At 41.1% G+C, this 22,389-nt stretch overlaps 1 protein-coding gene across 3 annotated transcripts in view; it reads right to left on the bottom strand.

Annotated features, from left to right (window-relative positions):
- The window catches only part of NPSR1 (neuropeptide S receptor 1), a 154,321-nt gene that overhangs the window by 118,210 nt on the left and 13,722 nt on the right, over positions 1–22,389 (bottom strand). For all 3 annotated transcript variants that reach the window (XM_049641683.1, XM_049641685.1, XM_049641684.1), the window contains exon 2: positions 6,259–6,391. In XM_049641683.1, coding sequence (XP_049497640.1) covers positions 6,259–6,391 — 133 coding nt within the window. The remainder of the gene's footprint in view (positions 1–6,258; positions 6,392–22,389) is intronic.

Here is a 22,389-nt window from a genome sequence, read left to right as displayed (position 1 = left end):
GGTGGCCCTGTTTGCTAATGACTTTCTCTGTGACTCCACTTTAGCTCCCCGATACAAGGGAGACACTGAGTTATATCACCTCTGTAACATTCACCAGAGGATACCTTGATTGTTGAACACACACTCGCTGCTTTCCAGGCCTCTTCTTCAGGGGCTCTCACTAAACCCATCTCAAGACTGTGTGGCCACCTGTCATTCCTTGACTCTCTACTGTCTCTATACTTTTCTGACCTGTACTGCTTTCATTTCCTTCTTTAACAAAATTTTTTTAATGTTTATTTATTTTTGAGACAGACAGAGATAGAGTGTGAGCAGGGGAGGGACAGAGAGGGAGACACAGAATCTGAAACAAGCTCCAGGCTCTGAGCCGTCAGCACAGAGCCCAACACGGGGCCTGACTCATGAACCACGAGATCATGAGCTGAGCCAAAGTCTGATGCCTAACCAACTGAGCCATTGAGGCGCCCCTTCATTTCCTTCTTTAATCAGGGTCTCTGTGGCCCAACATTTGTATCACGCTCTTGAAAAGAAGTTCAACTTCCTTGCTTTATTGTGTTCCCCTGTTACCAGCAAAACCTGGCCATGGTCTAATTTAAGTATCTGTTTTCTCATTCTTACACCTTGGGACTTTTGCATAAAAGGCGATGGTGGACTGAACCAAGCTAGCATGCTAGAGGATAAGCTCAAGGTAAAGCCTGAACATCTTAGCAAGGCATCCAAAGCTCCCATTTATTGTTTATGGCCACACCTTATTTCTTTCATCCAAGACCTCCATCCCCCCATACCATGTTCCACACATTCCGAGTCACCTGTAATCTTCTAATACACCTAGCTTTTTCCCTCTGTTATAATCTGAATGTGCCTCACCAAAATTCATATGTTAGAGCCCCAGCTCGGATGTGGACGTGGCTGTATGTGTCGATAGGGCCTTTGTGGAAGGGGTTAATGTTAAATGAGGCATAAGGGGAAGGCCCTGATCTGATAGGATTCATGTCTTTATTAGAAGAGATACCAGAGAGCTTGCTTTCTCTCTGTCCACTTGAGGACGTAGTGAGAAGACAGCCCCCTGCAAGCCAGCAAGAGAGATCTGACCAGAACCTGACCATGCTGGCACCCTATCTCAGATCCCCAGCCTCCAGAACAATGAGGAAATATGTGTCTGTTGTGTAAGCCACCCAATCTGTGGTACTTTGTTGTGGCACACTGGGCAGACTAAGACATCCCCTTCTTGATGCCAAGAGGAAAACACCTATAAGATTTTAGCTACATTTATGCAAATGTCTTGGCCTCACAGGGACACACTAATAATAGCAGCATCTTCATGTGAGAACAAGTCATTCATGCGGAGGTTAACCTAGCAGCCTTTGCTTTAATACCACCCTGACAGGGCCAGTGTCTTGTCTGATGTTTCCTTATATAGAGAAGCCTGGTACATGTTCCTCTGAAGGAAAAATCTTAGTGATAAGCAGATACGAATGTGTGCTGATTTTGACTTTTCTCCTTAATCTTACTGGTCATCTGATAATCACGTACACTGGGTTATATGGATTAGGCTTGATTTCATTGGGAAGTTTCCTTTATATTTTCATTTGCATTATTATTATTCATGAGGCATATAATGATTCAATGTTTTGGTTTCAGTAGTTCCATATAATGGTTTATAATTTTCAAGTTATAATAAAAGCCCTAACATAGCATTTATTTGCAAGAGAACACATTTTATTTTATTTTATTGAAAGAGTTTTTTTAAATGTTGATTTATTTTCGAGAGAGAGAGGGAGCAAGCAGGGGAGCAGAGGGGCAGAGGGAGAGGGAAACACAGAATCCGCAGCAGGCTCCAGGTTCTGAGCTGTCGGCACAGAGTCCGATGCGGGGCTTGAACTCACGAACCGTGATATCATGACCTGAGCCAAAATCAGATGCTTAAACAACTGAGCCACCCAGGTACCCCAAGAGAATGCATTTTAAAACTTTGACAAACATGTGACTTATCTAAACCGTTATAAATGTTAAGTTCCCCATCTTGCTTTCACTCTCCCCAACCCCATGCAAAAAGCTTGATGTTCCCTTCACATATTGAAAATGGGATTCAGGGGTGCCTGGGTGGCGCAGTCGGTTAAGCGTCCGACTTCAGCCAGGTCACGATCTCGCGGTCCGTGAGTTCGAGCCCCGCGTCAGGCTCTGGGCTGATGGCTCGGAGCCTGGAGCCTGTTTCCGATTCTGTGTCTCCCTCTCTCTCTGCCCCTCCCCTGTTCATGCTCTGTCTCTCTCTGTCCCAAAAATAAATAAAAAACGTTGAAAAAAAAAATTAAAAAAAAAAAAAAAAGAAAATGGGATTCATACTATGGGCTGGGCTAGAATTTTATAATGGTGCAAGCTTTTCAAATTCTGATTTTAAGATTTTATATAACAGCAGTTGTAAACCAGTGGCCCTTAGGACAAATCTGGCCTGCCAGAGTGGTTTGTTTGATTAGTATCCCATTTGACAAGAATTGAGTTTGAATGCCTGTAGGTGGGGCATGCATTCTCCAGTTCCCCTGGGTGTCCACCTTTGCCTGTCCCTTCCCTGGGCTCTTTCACACATTTGCTTCTGAAGGCCTTTGAGACTGCAACTCCTGCTCTATATTGAGGAGCTGTGTTTTTTAAATAAAACATTTACTGATATAAACTACGTAAAGTGCACAAATAATTATACAACTTGGTGAATTATCACAAAGCTACACACCTGTGTGACTACAATCAGCATCACCAAAAAGAACATTAATAGAGCTAGAGTCCTCTTGTCTTCACTCTCTTCCCCTAAAGCAAGTGCTAAGACAAAGATGTGGGCACCCGAGCTATGAGAAGCACAGTGAATATTCGGATTCCCGACATGTAAATATAGCTTCATAAGCTATCTTTTGGTTTGTGCGTCCTTGTTTTATTATTTTTCATTCTTTTACTTTCCTTCTAATTTTATTTTTTTCTGTATCATTATTTGTAAGGTATACATCTCTTATAAGCAGATTAAATAAAGTATGTCTTTTTTAAAACTATTTTTAATGTTTATTTATTCTTGAGAGAGAGAGACAGAGCACAAGCGGGGGAGAGGCAGAGAGAGAGGGAGACACAGAATCCGAAGCAGGCTCCAGGCTCTGAGGTGTCAGCACAGAGCCCGATATGGGGCTCGAACTCAAAAACCATGAGATCATGACCTGAGCTGAAGTTGGACACTTAACCAACTGAGCCACCCAGGCACCCTATAAAGTAGGTATGTCTTAAATCTAGTCTGACCATCTTATTTTACACTAAATGCAATTACCAATATATTTGAGGTGACATGTATCAGCTTATTTGCCCTACCTATTCTAATAATTCTGATATTTTTCTCTCAATTTCTTTTAGATTAATTATATAGAATACATGCATATTATATACAAATATGTACATCTATATGTATGTGTATATTTTAAATATTTCACTTTACATGTTTTCAACTGCTACTATTATGCATATTTATAATTTGGGGATTACCCTATAGGTTTCAATATACCCCTTGACTTCTTAATATCTGACACAAATTAATGCTTTTACTACATCCAAAACAATTCAAGGAACTTAAAGTTCTTTAACTCCCCAAATCCCTTTATTTTGTTTCATTGTTATCACGTATATTTTTTTCACTATTCTTTGTTTTAAATTCTGTATTATTAAAACTTTTCTAATGTATGTAAAAGTAAAGAGAATAGTATGAGAAGTTCAAAGTATCCAATGTACTCACCACCAAGCACCAACAAAATCAGTCTTGTCCTTGATATCCCTACCTAACCATGCCCTCAAATTATTTTGAGGCAAATCTAAGATGTGTTATCAATTTACTTGCAAACATTTCAGTATGTACCCTTTAAAAGATAAGGATTCTTTTAAAACATGAGATAAACCATGAGTTGACACACATACTTTCTCAATTCAAATTCAATATGGGAATTTTACTTAATCTCATCATTTTCATGTGTTTCAATTCTCTTTATATTTATTTGATTGTTTTCTGATCTGTTGACCTTTATGGTGCTTTATGCACCTGAGTTTTGATGTCTTTCAGGGTTTTGGGGAAACTGTTGGTCATTATATCTTGAGATATTATTTCTGTCCATTCTGTCTTACCCTTTTGTGGGAATCCTTTTCACTGAGCCCATATGTTTCTTACCTTCTGTCTGAATTTTCCATCCTTTTGTTTTTTCATGCTTCAATCATTATTTTCTGACCTATATTCTAGTTTAATAATTTTCTCTGCAGTTACATCTAATTTGCTGCTACACCCATCTATCGTATTTTTAGCTTCGGTTATTTTACATTTTTCAGTTTCTAAACTTTCAGAACCTTGGCAAAATTTCCTCTCTGAGAACTCTTCACTTAAAATGGCCCTGATCTGACCCCTTGAGTTTTTCCAGAAAGAATTAACTAATTAAAAAAAGACATGAATATTCATGAGAAATTAAGCCCAGGTTATACAGCAGACTATGGATTAGACTAGAATACACAACTTTTCTCCTTAACAATAGATGGTGATATTTCAATGATTCATTTGTTGATTATTTTTGTAACACTTTAAATTCCAAGCTGATATCCTTGCCGCCTCTAAGTTCTTACATTCTAAAAACACACACATCTCTGTAGAATGTGGGTTACAACACAGTAATTAAGGAAATTTAATGAAAGTAAGTTATTACATCCTCATCCAGGGATTTTGCATTTCAGCTTTTGCTGGATGATCCTGATTATCCTTTATTCCTACAGTCAGGAGTGAAAAGTGTGGCTCCTGTTTGCAGGAAAGATTGAAGGAGTTTTCTTCCATCATAAGCATCACCTCTGTGACACAAACTTCTCTCCCCATGTCTGTATTTCTCAGTAGTGCCTTTGTTTTTCATCCTGGTCTCTGTAGCCCAGCTTAAGCAGATGGGCTTGCTACACTTTTTTTAGGAAGATATGGGAGAATGTCAGGCTATCAACAACGTTTAGCTAAGTTTCTCCTCTAAGTTATGGTGCCATATTTTTCCCGTATTGTGGCTCAAGACTAAACCCCACAGCCAGTGCTGCAATGGAGAGTATAGCATAGGTTGAAATGTACCAAACAGCCCATTCTGATGGTCATCTACCATTGCTTCTTGTTAGCACTTAAATTTGTTTTTTTATTTGTTTTTTTTTTGCATTTTCCCTATAGTCTGATTCAAATTAAAGTCATATCACAGCCATCTTGTTCCCAGAGCTCAGGAGTCCAAGCCTGTCTTAGGCTGGACCTTCTAGGAATCCCATCTGTCCACTCACTTCTTTGGCCTGTAGAATAGGCCTCTCTCCTTGATTATGTTTTCCTTTCGAGCATGACCCCTACCAATTTGGACTCTACCCATCTCTGTGGGAGTCTTTATTTCACAGATCATTTTTAAACTTGAGAATATTTCACCATTCACCCTTTAAGTGTGATGCATTCACACTTCAACTATACTGGCCATTTCCCAAATCCACATTTAAACATCCCGATCCCAGATATTATCTTCTGTCCTTATACTGTGCCCACCAGTGGTGTTACATATAACTTATATTTCCAAAGCAATGTCCACAGACATAAATCTGCAAAGTACTTGAGACTTCACATTTATTATTGAATACAGATGATTCTGGTCCATTTTCTGGGATATATTCTCTTTTTTCTCTTGTTTTAGAGAGAGAGGGAGAGAGAGAGTGGGGGAGGGGAGACAGAGAGAGAGAGAGAGAGAGAGAATCGTAAGCAGGTTCCATGCTCAGTGTGGAGCCTGACACAGGGCTGGATCCCATGACCCTGGGACTGAATCATGACCTGAGCTGAAATCAAGACTCAGATGCTTAACCAACTGAGCCACCTAGGTGCCCCTAGGATACATTCTTTAAGCTCATAATATGGTATGATATTGTACTATCACCTTAGTGAACTATGGAGGCTGCTGCGTAGAGGAAGGGTGGAACCCTAGAGAACCTCTTGGTGGCACTAATAATGGTATTTTCAAGTGTGTTGTAGAGTGAATTATTTTTATAATGGAGTCTTGTGGATGTACAGATGTGTTAAAACTTTCTGAAAGAAAAATTCACACGTGGGTTTTTTTATCCCTATAGAAATCAGTCTCAAATTTGCCAATGCCTTTTGGACTCGATAGTATGCCATTTCTATTGGTAAAAGAATTGAAAGCAAGGAGCCATAGGAATTTTGCACACAGCTTATTCTCTCCCACCCGCACAGTTACTTACCTGTGATAGCCAGCTGAGTCACAAAAAAGGTCATTCTTGACTTCTTCTTCCTCCTCCACGTAGAGAACAGCACCATGGAGTTTCCAACAATGGTGAAAACAAACAGGACCCACAGAGTTATCAACTGTTCAGTCTGTGAGAAACAAAGCAACACAAAACCAGTGTACTAGTGAGGACCAGGGTACTTTACAGAATGCAAATCTCAGGCTTTGTTCCTGGAATGTCTTCCTCTTGGTGTTGAATCCTCACCTGTCAAAGCTCTACCATCAAGAGAACAGAGACACAGTGGTCCTTATTTACAATGATAGCAGTGGAAATTGATGCAACCTTAAGAAATCTATTTGGAAATATACATCAGGAGACAACAAAATGTATATATATTCTTTGGCCAAGCAATTGTTTAAGTCTACGTGAAAGAATTCAAGGTGTGAAAAAAAAATACTATGATAGAAAAGATGTGGATATTTATTGTAAGAATAAATTGCTAATTGTTCAAAGATAACAAGAGAAGTAAATGAAACACTTCAATTCAGTGAACGATTATGTAACTATTAACGAGGACCAGGAAGATTATGTAGTGACATTAAAAATGCTTATACTATAATGGTAAGTTGAAAAACATGATACAATTATATATTGGGTATGATTATAACTGCAAAATTCTACATGTGAAGAAAGACTGAAGTATACTAAAATGCTAAGATGGGTTATTTTAGGGTAGTGTGATTATGGGTTATCTTTATTCTTTTTCATTTGACAGAATTTTATAATACAGTAATATTAAAGTTCCACGGAGTAATGTATAAATAGTAAATAACAGACAAATGAGGAATGCTACTCATTTAAAATGCCAAGTCTTTTGCAAGGAATTTTCCATGATTTCTTCAAGTGAAGCTTTCCATCTGTTTAAAATCTATGGCCCAGAATAAGCAGAGGCCCAGGGCACTGGGGCGGCCTGGACACAAGAATAAAGCAGCGCAAGGCCATGGGTGGAAAGCATGGGGCCAAGAGGATCCAGAGGCAAGCTTGAAGTCAAAAGCCAAGAGACATAAGCCCAAAGGATCTGGGCAGAATGCTGGTAAGAATGCATACGAATAGTGGAATCTGAAGTGCAGCTCTTACTTGGTGAAGATAAGAAGAGCCTGAAGATACCCATTGTGATGGTAAAATTTCATGTGTCAACTTGGGTAGGCTACAATGACCAATTGTCAAACAGTAACGTAAAATGTTGCTGTGAAGGTATTTTGTAGATATGACTAACATCTACATTCAACTTCAGTTTAAATACAGCAGAATAACCCTCCATAATATGGGTGGGATTCATCCAATAAGTTGAAAGCCTTGAGAGCAAAAACTGAAGTTTCCCAAAGAAGGATTTCTCGAAGAATTCCTTGAGAAACATAGAAATCAGGCCTGAGTTTCCAGCCTTCTGGCTCATTTATGGATTTAAGACTTGCCAGTCCCACAATCACGTGAGCAACTTTCTTAAAATAAGTCTCTCTCTCTCTCTCCCCATTGGCTGTGTTTTCTGTGGAGAACCTTAATACACTCTAAATATCTGAGGCATCACAGTAGCACTTTTTCTTACATTAAATTAACTTTAAGTTATGCAGTGACAGATGGATTAATTCTTTAAGATCTATAGAGGTGCCTGGGGTCTCAGTTGGTTGAGCTTCTGTCCCACTCTTGATTTGGGCCTAGGTCATGATCCCAGGGTGGTGGGACTGAGTCCAACGTCAGGCTCCATGATGAGTGTGGAGCCTGTTTAAGACTCTGTCTCTCCTTCTGCTCCCCTCCCCTGCTCTCTCTCTTTAAAAAAAAATACTATAACAATTCAGGGGCAGCTGACTGGCTCACTCAGTAGAGCACGTGACTCTTGATCTCAGAGTCATGAGTTCCAGCCCCACATTGGGTGTAGAGATTACTTAATTACAAAATTGTAACAATTCAGATAAAGCTCAAAGCCCCTTTGCTACTACTCTCTGTCTTGATCAACTCCTTCTCCCAGAAGGCAGATATCATTTTGATTACATTATCTTTCCAATTACACACAGACATACACACACACATATACCCATAGCAAATAAATAGTATTTTGTGTGTGTGGACAGCAATCTGATATGTACTCTACTCTCTATGTATTGTGCATATTGCTTTTTTCAGTCAGTTGGAGAAATGGCTACATAAAGGTGGTACTTTCATATAGGGCAGTAAAATATTTCAATGAAAAGAAATGGATTAGATTTGCCAAAACAAAATAAGGTGACGGTGTAGGGAAGCCTCTAGCCTGAAGGAGGGGAGGGAGCTGGGAAGCATACTGAGTCAGCTCCATTCTCTGAGCCCCTATTCTCCCCAAGCATCACTGGGGTTCCCTGGGGCTGCCACGTAGAAACCTACACCTGCTTTGCTGGGTTCCAGGGCCGGGCATTTTCTCATGGTTTCTCCTCCAGCCCTATCCTTTCCAGAAGTCCAGGCTGGAGCTCACATGTCCCTCAGTCCTGCACTTTGTAATACTGATATTTAGGTCCTCCATCGCAGATTTACAGATGGGTTCCTGGGGCCCTGGGCAGAGGTCGGGAGTGAATGCAGATGGTGGGAGTAGGGGGAATAGCGTTAGTGGCAGTGCCAGGGGGCTGGCTGCACAACTAGAATGGGGGGACCACAGGCTTGATGACCTCTTTGAAGGGCTACTTTGAAGGGCACAGGTGGTCAATACCCCACCTCCAGCATGCTTACTTCATCTCCCCTGATGAGAACAGTCTCTGATCAGTGCCAGGTTCCAGATTTTTCTCTGGTCTTTTTGTAACCAGAAGGGTCACCTTCTTCTGGATGATTCTTCTCTCTAGCAGTCTAGATATGAACAGCATTGAGAAAGCATCAAGAGTGAAAACTATTATGAAAAAGGTTAGTCTGAGTGGAGTGAGGGAGTGGTTTTTGTAAGAGAATTCTCTCCTTTGAGATAGATGGGCAGTTGTCAGGAGCAGACACAGCAGGGGAAGCCTTTGATGTACCAGAATGATGTTCCCCTTTCAGCAGCTAGCAGGTAGGTCGTAGAGCATAAATAGGTGGTTTGAACTTGGAGGACCTACCTTTTAAAACTTTAGAGCAACTTGGGGACCAACGTAAGAAACTAGATGACTTAGACGTCTGTTAGCAGAAGGTCTCACTGCCACCGTGAGGCTGAGAGCTGATACAGTCAGGGGCCAGGGTGGGGGATGAGGCACCTATGTCCCCAATATGGTCCTAATATAGTGTGCTATCAGGGAGGGTGATGGGGTCGTGGGGTGTTTATGATTCAGGAAAAGACGAGGAGCCCCTAGAGCTGGTGGTGTTGGAGATGTGGGCACACAAAGTCCTGCCAAGCCCCACTGAGAATACAAATGAGAGATTTTCCAAGATTTTCTCCTGTTTCTTTCAGGAAATGTCTCACAGGGAAAAACACTTTGATGCCTTCAAGAAATTCCTTTTTACAAATTATAGGACACTGGGTCCTGTCCAGCAAACCTTCTCAGCCTGGGTGATGGTGGTGTGGGGGGTTATTTCCACGCTTGTCCAGTACTGAGTTGATTTCTGTTAAACTCTTAGCCTCAGATGAAGAAGAAAGGAAGAAGTCAGAATGTTTGTGATGCTTCTTTGCCAGATCGGGAATCGAGATCTCCACGGTGAGTGGGCAGAGAGCAAAGTCTCGGAGCAGACAGAGAAGGAGGCACGTTTCTCTGCCGGCAGTGGTTGAGTGTCAGGAAGGTGGTGGATACAGGGCTGTTTTCCTTACTGGGTCTTCGTCTTCACCAGCACCACCTATGGCCCTGGTCGGCTGCCCACATCCCTCAGCTGGATGATAGCTGCTTTCCGTGTCTCCCCCATGGAGTCTGCAGCATTCGGTGAACTTCCCACAGAAACTCGCCCCACCTCAGCCTCTGGACTCCCCTGGGGCCAGTCTCTTCTCATTGCTTTTCCAGGGAGAGACTCTTCAGTGAATCTGTCTGCCCTTCCATGAATCTGTCTGCCCTTCCCTCAGAATGTCTTACCTACTCTCTACTTTATAGGGATTCTTCCCAGTTTGCAGAGGTAGGGTCAACCTTCTCTGTTTTCTACTTCTGACACAGAACTTTTTTCAACTAAAATTGTACTCTGAAGGCCTTCTGGATGAGAACTGGAGGGATGAGGAGATTTAATCAACGGAACTCAGGTAAATCTGAACTAGAAGTTAACGTTTTTTCCCAGAATGTCTCTCTCCTGACGCTCTCCTTTCCTCACATAACGTTAGTTACTGCCTGCGGTAAGTACGGTCAGGCCTCATTTCCAGAAAAACAGCACTGAAGTGGTTAAACAGTTTGCTTTTCACATGGCACATTGCCGATTACGCTGCTGAGATCAAAGTTCCAATTTCCAGAAATCAAGTTTCTCCATACTGGAAGACCTCCGGCCTCTCAGTGGGCATGGGGCGGCTGTTTTCTTTGTTTTTGTGCTGCACAATTCCGACCCAGGCATCCAATATCGTCAAAGTAGGCTTGGAGCTCAGATCTGTTCTGCTGGGAGCACAGAGTGACAAACACTGCAAATCAAATTATCCTGCTTAGATATATCAGTGAATTGGAAGTCAGGCCTCAGGAGGGCTGGCACAGTCAGTGCTAGCTTGGCTGAGCCTTTTCTTAGAAGCTTGCAGTAACTGTTTTGGGCTGGTAGACCCAAGGCTCTCCGTAAACTGGTCAGGGTCTATTCTCCTTGGGATTGGATGATGTCTACAGGGCAGGCTGAGCAGGTCCTGTGAAATTAGGCCCCCTGCTCTTGCTTTAGTGTTCTCTATTTGAAGACAATCTCACCTTACCTCAGAAGCTTCAGGAAATTTCCAGATGGAAGAAGACACCCCCCCCCCCCACCTCCCCAAAGCCCTCCTTGCTTTCTGGAGTCTTCCTAAAAGCCATGTTTACTTCTTTGTTTATTAATTCATTCAAAATCAATTAATTGTCTATAGTATAAGGCGTTGGCATTATAAGGGAAAATAAAACATGTAGAGTATATAAATTGTGCTCGGCCAAGTTTAAATCCTGTTTCAGTCAAGTAGTACAAGGGGTATTAAGTATGCAAACACTTACTTGTGGGATCATTTATTCATAGTGTTCTTACCCATGTGTGCACAGACACATAGACCCACACAAATCCCACGGTAATATGAGGATTTGGAAAATTACGACAATGGGAATTCAGGAAGCAAGTTCAGGGGCGTTTGACTGTCACAACCTGGCGAGTGATGTGTAGAAAAGTGGGTAGACTTCGAAACCAGCCCGACCTGGGATCAGATTCTTTGTTACTTGCTAGATGTGTGTTACATTGGTAAGTGACAATCTGAGTCTATTTTCTCATTTATAAAATGAAGATAAAGATAAACTCTGCCAGAGGATACTTGTGATGGATACATATGATGATGAAAATGGAGACTTCTAGCTCACAGCTTGATGCATAGTATACGCACAGTAAAAACTGGTTTACCTCCTTCCTTAGTTTCCTATACTACACATAGGTTTGAGGAGTCATTTATAAATAACTCACAACCTTTTCAGGACAATGCTTGAATTCACCCTGTTCACGCCATTTTCAGTTACAGTCTATTGAAATTTCACCTGAGCCCAACCAGCTCTCCACCCAGACCCCCTTCCCCCAGATAGGGATGGTGTTCTAATACCATTCTCAAAACTATTGCAGGATATAGTTGAGGATCAAATGCCCCCTAGTGGTCACATGAGGCAAAATTCCAGCCAGATGCTTAACCGGCGAATTTGAAATTTTGCAGTGACTAGAGACTACAGTGTTTTCAACTCAGCTATGTGGTTTTAGGCTCATGACTAATTGGTTTTCAAATTCAAAGTCATGAGGCCGTGCAGTGATGTCATCTCTTTGCAGATCAGAAGATGAAGAGCAGGGATTTAGAGAGTTGGATTGCAACCTTCACTTGATGATGCTGGTGCTGCCACAGGGCTGATACTTGGGGTTTCACTCCATAAAATAGGCTTCTAAGGCCAAAAGGACGCCCCTAAGGGCGGGCATTAGGTCCATGGCACCACTCCAGGCCGGCATTCTGTCTTCCCTGTAGAAAGTGCTTAATAAATATCTGTCGGATGGATACACAGTTAATGACAAGTGAAAGGTTATTTAGAAGTATAATAGAACAGGTTATCTGAAATGGGAATTATCTCAGGAAATACATTTAGTTGGGTGATAGTAATTAATGCTGGATATGTCAGATTTGTCTGGAGGAGAAAGCACGATTTATCCAAATCCAAGGAATGGGGATCCACTTTTCCAGAGGAGTCCTGGAAACCATAATTTTTTTTTAAAAAAGCCTAAAGTATCTTTAACAATTATAGGGTGAATGGAAACTAACATTATTTGAGTGAATCACATTAATCTAGCATGTGACTCACTTAGTTTGTCATGTATAGGAGATGTACTATAAGTGTTTGTTCTTGATTGATTGTCATCTACCAACTATCATTTGAGAAGCTTTACATATTGCTCATGGAATTATCACAAACTGACCAATGAGACATCATTGTCCTCAATCTTATAAGTAAGGAAATGGGGCTCAAAAACTTAGTAGCCTGGGGCACCTGGGTGGCTCAGTCGGTTAAGCGTCTGACTTCGGCTCAGGTCATGATCTCACGGTCCGTGAGTTCGAGCCCTGCATCGGGCTCTGTGCTAACAGCTCAGAGCCTGGAGCTTGCTTCGGATTCTGTGTCTCCCTCTCTCTCTCTAACCCTCCCCCGTTCATGCTCTGCCTCTCTCTGTCTCAAAAATAAATAAACATTAAAAAAATTAAAAATAAAACTTAGTAGCCTGGAATATCTGGTTCATAAGTGATGCAGCTGGGATTTGAACACAGCTTTACTTGACTGAAAAATGCATGCCCTGCTTCTATAGTGGTTTTCTCTTACAATTTGGGGCCAGAGATGGTGAAGTCACCTCATTTACTTTCAATTTGCAGTTGGAAGACAGATCTTCATTTTTCTCTGACCTAAAACTTGTCAGTGGCTCAGGTTAGTTTCATGACTGTGTCCTACAGGGCTGAGTGTAAGGTCAGTGCTCAGTATGTGCTTGGATGGATGGACACTGGAGCAGTGTATGACTTCCACACAACTGTAATCATAAATATCATACAAGATGTAGCTGTATCATCTGTCCCAGGAATCACAGAACTTTCTGTACCCCTTACATTTTCATGGTTCATTTTATGGTTATTGTTATTTTTGCGATGTTGAAGATGAATCCTTCAGACACAGGAAGGAGCAAATATATCTTACTTCCCAGGGGAGGAAATGAAGTCTCGGGTTATGATTCAGCCTCAGTTCTCAGGGAGCAGGCAAAGAAACTCTGCTCCCCTGTCACTGAGACTCAGACGCCACCTGTCTTTCACAGCACTCAAGCTCTGAGGCTGCTCAGAGCCCAATTAATTTGCTTAGGTAGGCTGCAAATATCAAGCAAAGATCTGAAAATGTCTAATTTCACTGAGGATGAATCACCAGGCAATGAAGGGAGCACGCAATTTAAAGTGAGACAGGTAGGAACAGACTACAAAGCTTTGGATTCCTGAAGCTGCTTGATTAGACTTGAGGAATGAGACACATTCAGGGGATCTAGAAACCCCTGGGCAGTAGCCATTTCTGCACAGTTGGGAACCTCTCATTCAGGAGTTTGTGCCAACTTCTCCCCATGTCTCACCTCACCTGCTGCTTCAGACGCACTGCCAGGAAATGGTCAACTAGAAGGCTCAGAGGTAGGACTGGGCTTGCTCCAGGGTGTACACCTTGGCCTCTCCCCCACAGCCGCCTCTGCATTTTCACCACCCTCCCAGTAGCCATCTGAGAGACACCTTTGCAAATACAATTGAATTATTATCATCATCACCACCTATCTGCATTCACCTTTTCAAACTGTTTTACCCAGAGCTACAGGAATTCCATGTATGATTACCCAGGATAGCCTTCATTTCTACTACTCAGTTATGAGAAAATATATGGCAAAACTTTTAAAATAGTTACTGTTACAAAAACAAGAAATTATAGAAAGCTACATATAAGTGCGGATGTTAATTCAAGTTTTAAATTTTCTGTAAAGCTTTTCATATCACTTTATATCACTTTCACATATATCACATATCACTTTCATATCACTTTAACAGGGGCCCAGGACACTCTCTTACTAGGGGCTGGTGGGACAAACTGACAGGGGCCTCTTGCTGGAAGAATAGAGAACGTGAATAAGAGGGGAGGTATTCCCACAGCCTGGGTCTTTTGAAGTTGACAGCACGGCTGTGCACAAAGATGGTCCCAAAGTGTTGTGAACCAAGAGTCATTCTGTGAACTCCTGTAGTATATTTGGTGGGGGGGGGGGGGGGGGGGGGGTAAGGGAAGGCATTTGCCCTAAGGGGTTCGAGAACCTTGGTTCTCATATACATACATATATACATATATATGTATATACACACACACACACATATACACATATATGTACATGCACACATATATACACATATGTACACACACACATACATACATATATACATATATATGTATATACACACATGCATACATATATACATATATATGTACATACACACATGCATACATATATACATATATATGTACATACACACATACATATATATGTTGGTGTAGTAATGATAGACCAGAAGTGGAAAACTGTCCTTGAAATTGTGTTGCTGTGAAAACAAACATACTGGTTTGCTTTCTGTATAATCAATTCCGACAAACATTTATTGAGAAGCTAGTACTAAAGTTCAACATAGTCTGAGGAAGGAAGGAAGGCTAAGATAAGGAACTCACGGTCTGATGGTGGAGGCATATATGTAAAAAAAAAAAAAAAAGTGTGAGCTACTATAATGGAGATTTTGTAGAATTCCAAATAAGGGGCATGTAATAGAACCGGAGGAGACACTAGTCATGGTTGGCCAAAAGGTATATCTTGGAGAAATTAACATGTGAACCGAGTCTGAAAAAATGAGAAGTAGCCAAGGAAAGAGTAGAATGCCTAGCAGTAGTGTAAGTGAAGGAGGACGGTAAAAACTCTCGGGTTAGTAGGACAGATAGGGGCCACTTATGAACATTAAGTGTGGTCACAGAGCAATGGAAGGCTTAATAATGAGAAACTGGACCTGTGTCCTGAAAAGCAACTTTTTTAAAAAAAATGGGGCCAGGTACATTCTAGCTAGATCTTTGTCCTGAGTTAGGAGAACTTACTACCAAGAGGAAAATAAATTCTCCATCTAGAATTGTCTTCACTGTCTGAACTGCCTTTGCCCTATCTCTCAACACCACCATCATGAGTGACAGAAGACAATTTTATCTCCTTCAAATTGGGACTGCACAGGGAAGTGATTCACTGCCTAACATTTATTTCTCACTTTAGCCTCCAGGACGTATTGAATAACTGCATCAGCTCTTTCTACTCTGACAAGAAAGGGTTACTTATTGCTCTGGAGTGTTTTATCATTACTGTCATGGGTTATATTTCATGTTTAATTAACAATGTTAATTTCCCACTGCCTAATTGTTCTCATTTCAATCAGGGTTTGGTAGCATGGGACCACATTTGCATGGGACTGTCTGATTCAGCCTTTTGGTTACTGGTGAACGCTTGAATTCCACCAGCAACAGAAATACCACTGCCCCACATTCATTTCAATGTGAGTCCCTTCTACTGATTCATTCTTGGCTCACAAGAGGACCTCTCGATTAATCACAAATAGGGTGTATTGGTAGCTTTGGGGCAATTAAACTCTGGGATTCCATCTGAATTCCCATAATATACCACACCACAGATATTAGAAATCATCTGAAAACCCACTGGGCTGCAAGTCCAGGTCGTAATTAATATTTGTTGAACAAACAAATGAAGTTCCTGCTATGTACCAAGAACTGAGATGAGCATTTAAATTGCTATTTGAGCTCCAGACCCTTGAAATATTAAAAAAAAAAAAAAAAAAACTAACATTTGAGGCCACCTGGGTGACTCAGTCGGTTAAGTGTCCGACTTCAGCTCAGGTCACGATCTCACGGTTTGTGAGTTCGAGCCCCGCGTCAGGCTCTGTGCTGACAGCTGAGTCTGGAGCCTGCTTTGGATTCTGTGTTTCCCTCTCTCACTGCCCCTCCCCTGCTCATGCTCTGTTTCTCTCTCTCTCTCTCTTTCTCAAAAATAAATAAACATTAAATTTTTTAAAAAAGAAACACTAACATTTGGGTAAATTAGGTCCAAATCTCTATAATGTAGTAGGAACTAAAGTAATTACTATGTAATATACCAAAAACTATTCTTCTTGTTGATCCACATAATTTAAAAAAGCCTCCGGGAACTTGTTTTCTGTTCTGGAGGTACTAATAAATGGGGGAAAGTGTCCACGGAACCCTTCCCCTTGGAAGCCCACTGCAGTTCAGACTCTGATATTTTCAATCTGTAGTTTCCAGTCTATCTCACATTCGAGTAGCTAAAAGAAACTGGCAGGACTTAGCAGATGACAAGCAGGGGCAGACATGAGGCCAGGATATGGAGTAGATGAGAATGGGTAATAGAAAGGGGCACGAGAGTCACCCAGTATGAGGATTCCAGGGAGATCATCCTGAACTCCTGGTGACTTCACTTTCTGGGCACCTACATTGAGTGGTTGGTCAACAGAGTATAAGTGGCTAATGAGTTACCTTTGCACCCAATTCATACAGCTACTCATCTGCCTTGGTTTCCATTTGTCCTCTAATTCCCTTGTCTGCATTTCTGGGTCTTCTACATGCTATCTGAGTCTTGCAAGCCTTCCCTGCCCAGGGTCACACACTAGTCCCTCCACCTCTTGTCAGTCATTCCGTGGGAACCTATCTGAGGCCTACAGATGTAACTACCTGCTTAGCTGCAAGCATCACTCCTATCTGAACCTCTTGGGTGTTGGTGGAGTTGGCCATATCACCTTGGGTTTATACCCAGGAGCCTCGGTTACCCCAGCAGGGACAAGTCCCCTAGAGACTGGTCCTCTAGCCCGATGCCTGCCCCTGTCTAAACCACCTTCCTACTCTTTAGCATGGAAGTTCAAGAACAATTAGTGGTTCAGCCCATCCCAACAACGATAGAAAAATGATGCAGGATTGGAAAAGTGGGTTTTCAAAGGAACAGATAACTCACAGGCTGCATGCATAATCCAGAAACCACTATCAAAATCTCAGTTGGGGGTTGGAGTGCAGAGAAATTCTAAGGGGAGTGAAAAGAGACAGGAGAAAGAAAGAAATGAAAAGGGAGAATCGCAGCATTGATCCCACTAAATTCCAGAGCCTGGCTGTGGCTCCAAAAGCGCATAACCTTAATTATTTCAAGACCACATCCCTCCCTCATATACATGGGCCATTATTAGAGAGACACGGGCAGCTCCCCAGACCCTTCCACGTGTGAGTCTCAGGGGCCAGTACATTCTCTGGAATCTTTCCCTCTTTTTGGCATACTTTGCTGTCACAAAGGTGTCTTGCTCTCAGATGCCTTTTAGAACCTCCCTTAAGGTTTCTCTGCAGAAAAAGATATTTTCATTTGCTCTTATGGAAATGCAATGTGCAAAATATATTTAAAAGTCTGCATAGAGTATTTTATATGACTATTTTGTTGTTTCTGATAATGAAAGTAATAGGTGTTTGCTGTCGAAAATTTAGTAAAATACTTACCAAAGGCAAAAATCACCTTCCAGAGAGAACTTCTCACTTTCTCATTTTGGTATATTTCCTTCCATGTTTTCTCAGTATGTATCTACGTAGCTTATAAAACTTGGAATATATTATATATACAGTTAATTGTGATTTTTAAAAAGCTTTAGCATTGAATGAAAACAATGATTGATTTTTATAGGTGCATAATACTCCATCCTGTGGTTAGATCATTATTTTACTCTTCTACTACCAGATACATAGTGAATAAAACAACTTAATACATAAACCCATGTCTAAACTTTCTGTGAATATTTCTTTAGTATTCCTATGGCTCAATCCTGTAAGCAGAATTACTAAGTCCAAGTGCAGTGCAATACATCGTTTAGGCTTGCGGTGTATTACCAAATTGCTCTCCAGAAAACATGTCAGTTGCCCTGATTTATTCTCTTAACAGTTTTACAGAACTGTCACATGCTTTACGTAGTATTTTTCTTTAATCTTTGCCAATTTGATATGTCTCATTGTTAAGTTTGTATTGTTCAGACACTAGCAGACAATATTTTTTATATGTTCTTTTAGCTCCGCATTTAATCTAAAATTGTTTTTATTTCTTTTGCCCATTTTTCCATTAGAAATATCTTTTCCTCCTATGTGCTCATTATATATTAAAGGCTTTAATCATGTTATATTCATCACACAATTATGTACTATTATTAGCTATAATAGTAACATATTTAGATCTGTTGCAAATAATTTTCTGTTTTTGTTTCCCTTTAAATTTTTATTTTTAAACTTAGAAAGTTCTTGCTCATCCCAAAATCAGTCTGATAATTACGCTTTTTTCTAGCTATTTTGTAAAAACTTCATTTCAAAATCCAAGTGAAATCGATCTTATAACCTTATGTGATATAAGAATCATCACCCACCCACCTTCTACTTTTATTGCTAAAATATGCATTCTTTCTTACTAATTTTTGTAGTTTCTTTGTAGTATTAAGTTCATTAATGCACAAGAACTTTATGTTTAGGTCAAATTTGTATTATTATTGATGCCAATTACTGTGCTATTTCTGAAATGTTTTTGCTTAATGCAGATGTATATTTATTAAGAGCTGATAGGGAAAAATGCCTCTTCCTCATTAGCATTTATATTAAAAATCTCTTCATTTTTCTCACCTGCTTTTTATAAGCTTTTGAATTATTTTATCAAAATAAAACAATCGCATTGAAATTTTGGCTAAAATTATTTTAGACATTATAAGGTAATTTGGGAGGAATTGACATCTTCACACAATTTACCTTTCCTATCCTGAAGCCCCACATGTTTTTTCATTTATTCAAATATTTTATATATCTCAAGAATTAATGCTATGTTAAAGTTGACTAATACTTTCCAGTTTATAAGGGATTCTTGTATTTTCACGATCCTTCCACAAGCCAACCAGGAGCTCTGACTTAGATATCTAGAGACTACAATTCTGTCCTGTCTCTACCATTTATTGACTGTGTGACTTCGGGAAGATGGCTTTACCTCTCTGGGCTTCATCTGCCCAAACAGGTCATTCTGTTAGGTTATTCCGCAGGTTCCATGGGGAGAGAACATGATTTGGTAGAGAATTTTCTCAGGTGTGTTCCAGGACCATTGTCTCGATGGCATATTATTAGAGGTAACATCATGATATTCTGTGGTCAGATAAATTTGGGAACTTCTGATTAAGCAAAATTAAACTGCTTTCTTTACTGTAGGACTTCTCAGAAACTTAAATAGGCCACTACATTATATATGGTGATATATAATATGTGCATTTTCCCAGACTTTGTTGGCCACGGTCCACATAATTAGAGTTCTGAGGAACATCTTTGTGGGGTTCTGTTACGGTGCAGAGAGCATGTGCTTCTGAACCAGATCCGATGGGGTTCACATTTTTGGACAACTGATTATTCTGTGAACTTATCTTCTATGAGCCTCACCTTTTCTCTCTGTAAATCAAGGATAATAATGCCTGTTTCAGAGTTACAGGAGCTGCACACACAGTTCTGATCACCAACAGCCCCTGCCTCTCCCAGAGGGAGGATGCTCTTTCCTTTCTCCTTTGATATCAGATCTGACCGCGGACTGACTTTGGCCAATGAATTGTGAGCAGAAGTGATATGTGTCATTTCTGGGTAGCAGCTATAAGAGCCAGGACAGGGTTCACATTTTCTGTCTGTCTTTTAGCCCTGGTATCATGGCAGCCTGTGTTGAGATGGAGCCTCCGTCAGCCTGTGTCCCTGAGTAACTACAATAAGCAGGGGCTCCTTGTTAACCCATAATAAACATGTGGCATGAGCAAGAAATAAACATAGTTTTAGCTGTCTGATAATACCTGGTTACTTGCTACCACCGCATAACCTAGTTTAACCTGAGTAATGAAGGAGAAAATGAAATAATTGATGGAGAAAACAAAGTGCTTGGCCGGTAGCATTCAATAAATTATCCTAAATTTTATTTTGGGCAAGTAGTGTCTGTATTCTTGAATACCTTTTGCATTTTTATCCCAACCTAGGAAAAAAAAATCCTCAAAAAGAAATAATCCATTGGAAAGAAAATTAAATTTATCCTCAGTTGAAAGAATATCTTCTATTTGCATAGATTGCTATGTGTTGCCAAGGGCAATAGTCCACAATACTAGATGAAAGGAAGGAAACTTGCGTTCGGGCCCTAACAATATTCCATTTCATTTTTTATTAAATTATGAGTTGTGAATAATGGTCCTTGAGCAAAGACTTCGGCTCGATATCTGTACGTGAATAGAATTCTGAGTGCCGTGGGAGACCTCTTATCAGGTGCAGAGTCGGAACACTGCAGGCCTGGGTGAATCAGGGCTCCAGCCCAGCAGAGGAGTTGGGCAATAGCCTTTGGGAGCCAGAAAAAGAAGATAAGGGGAGCCCTTTTCCCCCTTGCTGTCAATTCTTCAAGGAGCTCTAACAACTCCTCTAGACCCTGTGATCTTCACTATCTCGGTCCAGGATGCTCAGAGAGTAGGGGATTGTTTATGTTAAGCAAAATGCTCTTTAAAATGCAAATAGCCTTGGAAGGTTAAGGGCGCTGTGGGGAGAGACACCGCTGGGAAAGAACTCCCTTACTCAGAAAGGCTTTTATGCTGATACTTGGAATCAGCTTGTTGGGGAAGAATGTTTTTAGATGGAGGGAGGACTAGGGAAAAGAGGGAGAAAAAAAGTTTTCAAGGCAGAGCATGGAAGGTCAAAGCTGAATGCCTGGGCAGGCAGGTATGAGAGCAGGCAGCAGAGATAGTGAAGGGAAAGATAGCTCTTGACAGTGTGGGAAAGCCTAACTGATTGTTGTTTGTGTCAAGGTTATGCTTCCTTCTTATTCCTCTTCAACAACTTACTTCTATCTGTGGGAGAACTGTCTCTTTCCTTCCAAAAATGAAACATAAATAAGGGAGGAATCCCTGGAAGTTTCTGCTTTATTTACCTTTGGTATTAGGGGAATACCCTGGTAGAGAGTGTGGTGGGTGGGGAATCTGGGAGTGTGAACAGTGTGGGAGGGTGCAGAATCTGGGGGTGTGAACTGTGTGGGTGGGTAGAGAATTGGGGAGTGTGGAGAGCGTAGGCAAATGGAGAATCTGGGTGAGTAGAGAATCTGAGAGAGTTGGAGAGTGGACAGTATGGGTGGGTGGAGAACCTGTGTGGGTGGGGAATCTGGGTGAGTGGAGAGTAGGGTGAGTAGAGAATCTGGGAGAATAGAGAGTTGGAGAGTGGAGAGTGCAGGTGGGTGGAGAATCTGGGTGGTGGAGAGTCTGGGAGGCTGGTTTTCAAGGGGAAGGGCATCAGCCTTCGCCACTCACCCACTCTCAGTTTGCGGGCACCCTCATAGGAGATTAATGAGTAGAGCTCCTCCATGACTGCCTTCCTCTTTCTCTCCCCCAAAATCCATCTTCCACATGAGAATGGGCTCCTTCCCTTCTTCAGCATCCTGCGGTGAAGTAGTCGTTGCTCTGCTCCCACAGCAGAGCTACATGAGGGGAGAGCAGCTCTGGGAGGTGTTGCGGATTGCACAGTATGGAATTGGTTTCAGGGTCCAGAGCTAATGTCTCACACTCTTCTTGGTCGTTTTAAAGTGTCAGGAAAGGATATGATTCCTCACACTTTAGGAAGAATAGAAACTCCTCTTGCTGAGCTGTCATGAAAAACGACTTAATGTTTTGGGTAGTTTTTTAAGATAATATTTAAAAAGTGCTTTCAGTATTTTTTCATAAAATTGCACAAGTGAATAACACTGTCATTATCCGAAACGTGGAGAATCAGTCTGAAAAATTTAAGCTTTTTTCTTTCAGAAAGGGGAGATACTTTTTCGTAGTTACTCAGATACATACGATCCAGTCTGAATCAATGTTTATAAAACTCTATTCAATGCCTTCGTAATCTGGATAATAGC

This window comes from Panthera uncia, chromosome A2, assembly GCF_023721935.1.
Source record: "Panthera uncia isolate 11264 chromosome A2, Puncia_PCG_1.0, whole genome shotgun sequence".
Lineage (NCBI taxonomy): Eukaryota > Metazoa > Chordata > Mammalia > Carnivora > Felidae > Panthera > Panthera uncia.
Note: the sequence above shows the minus strand (reverse complement) of the source record. Positions and strands in the feature narration are given on the sequence as shown.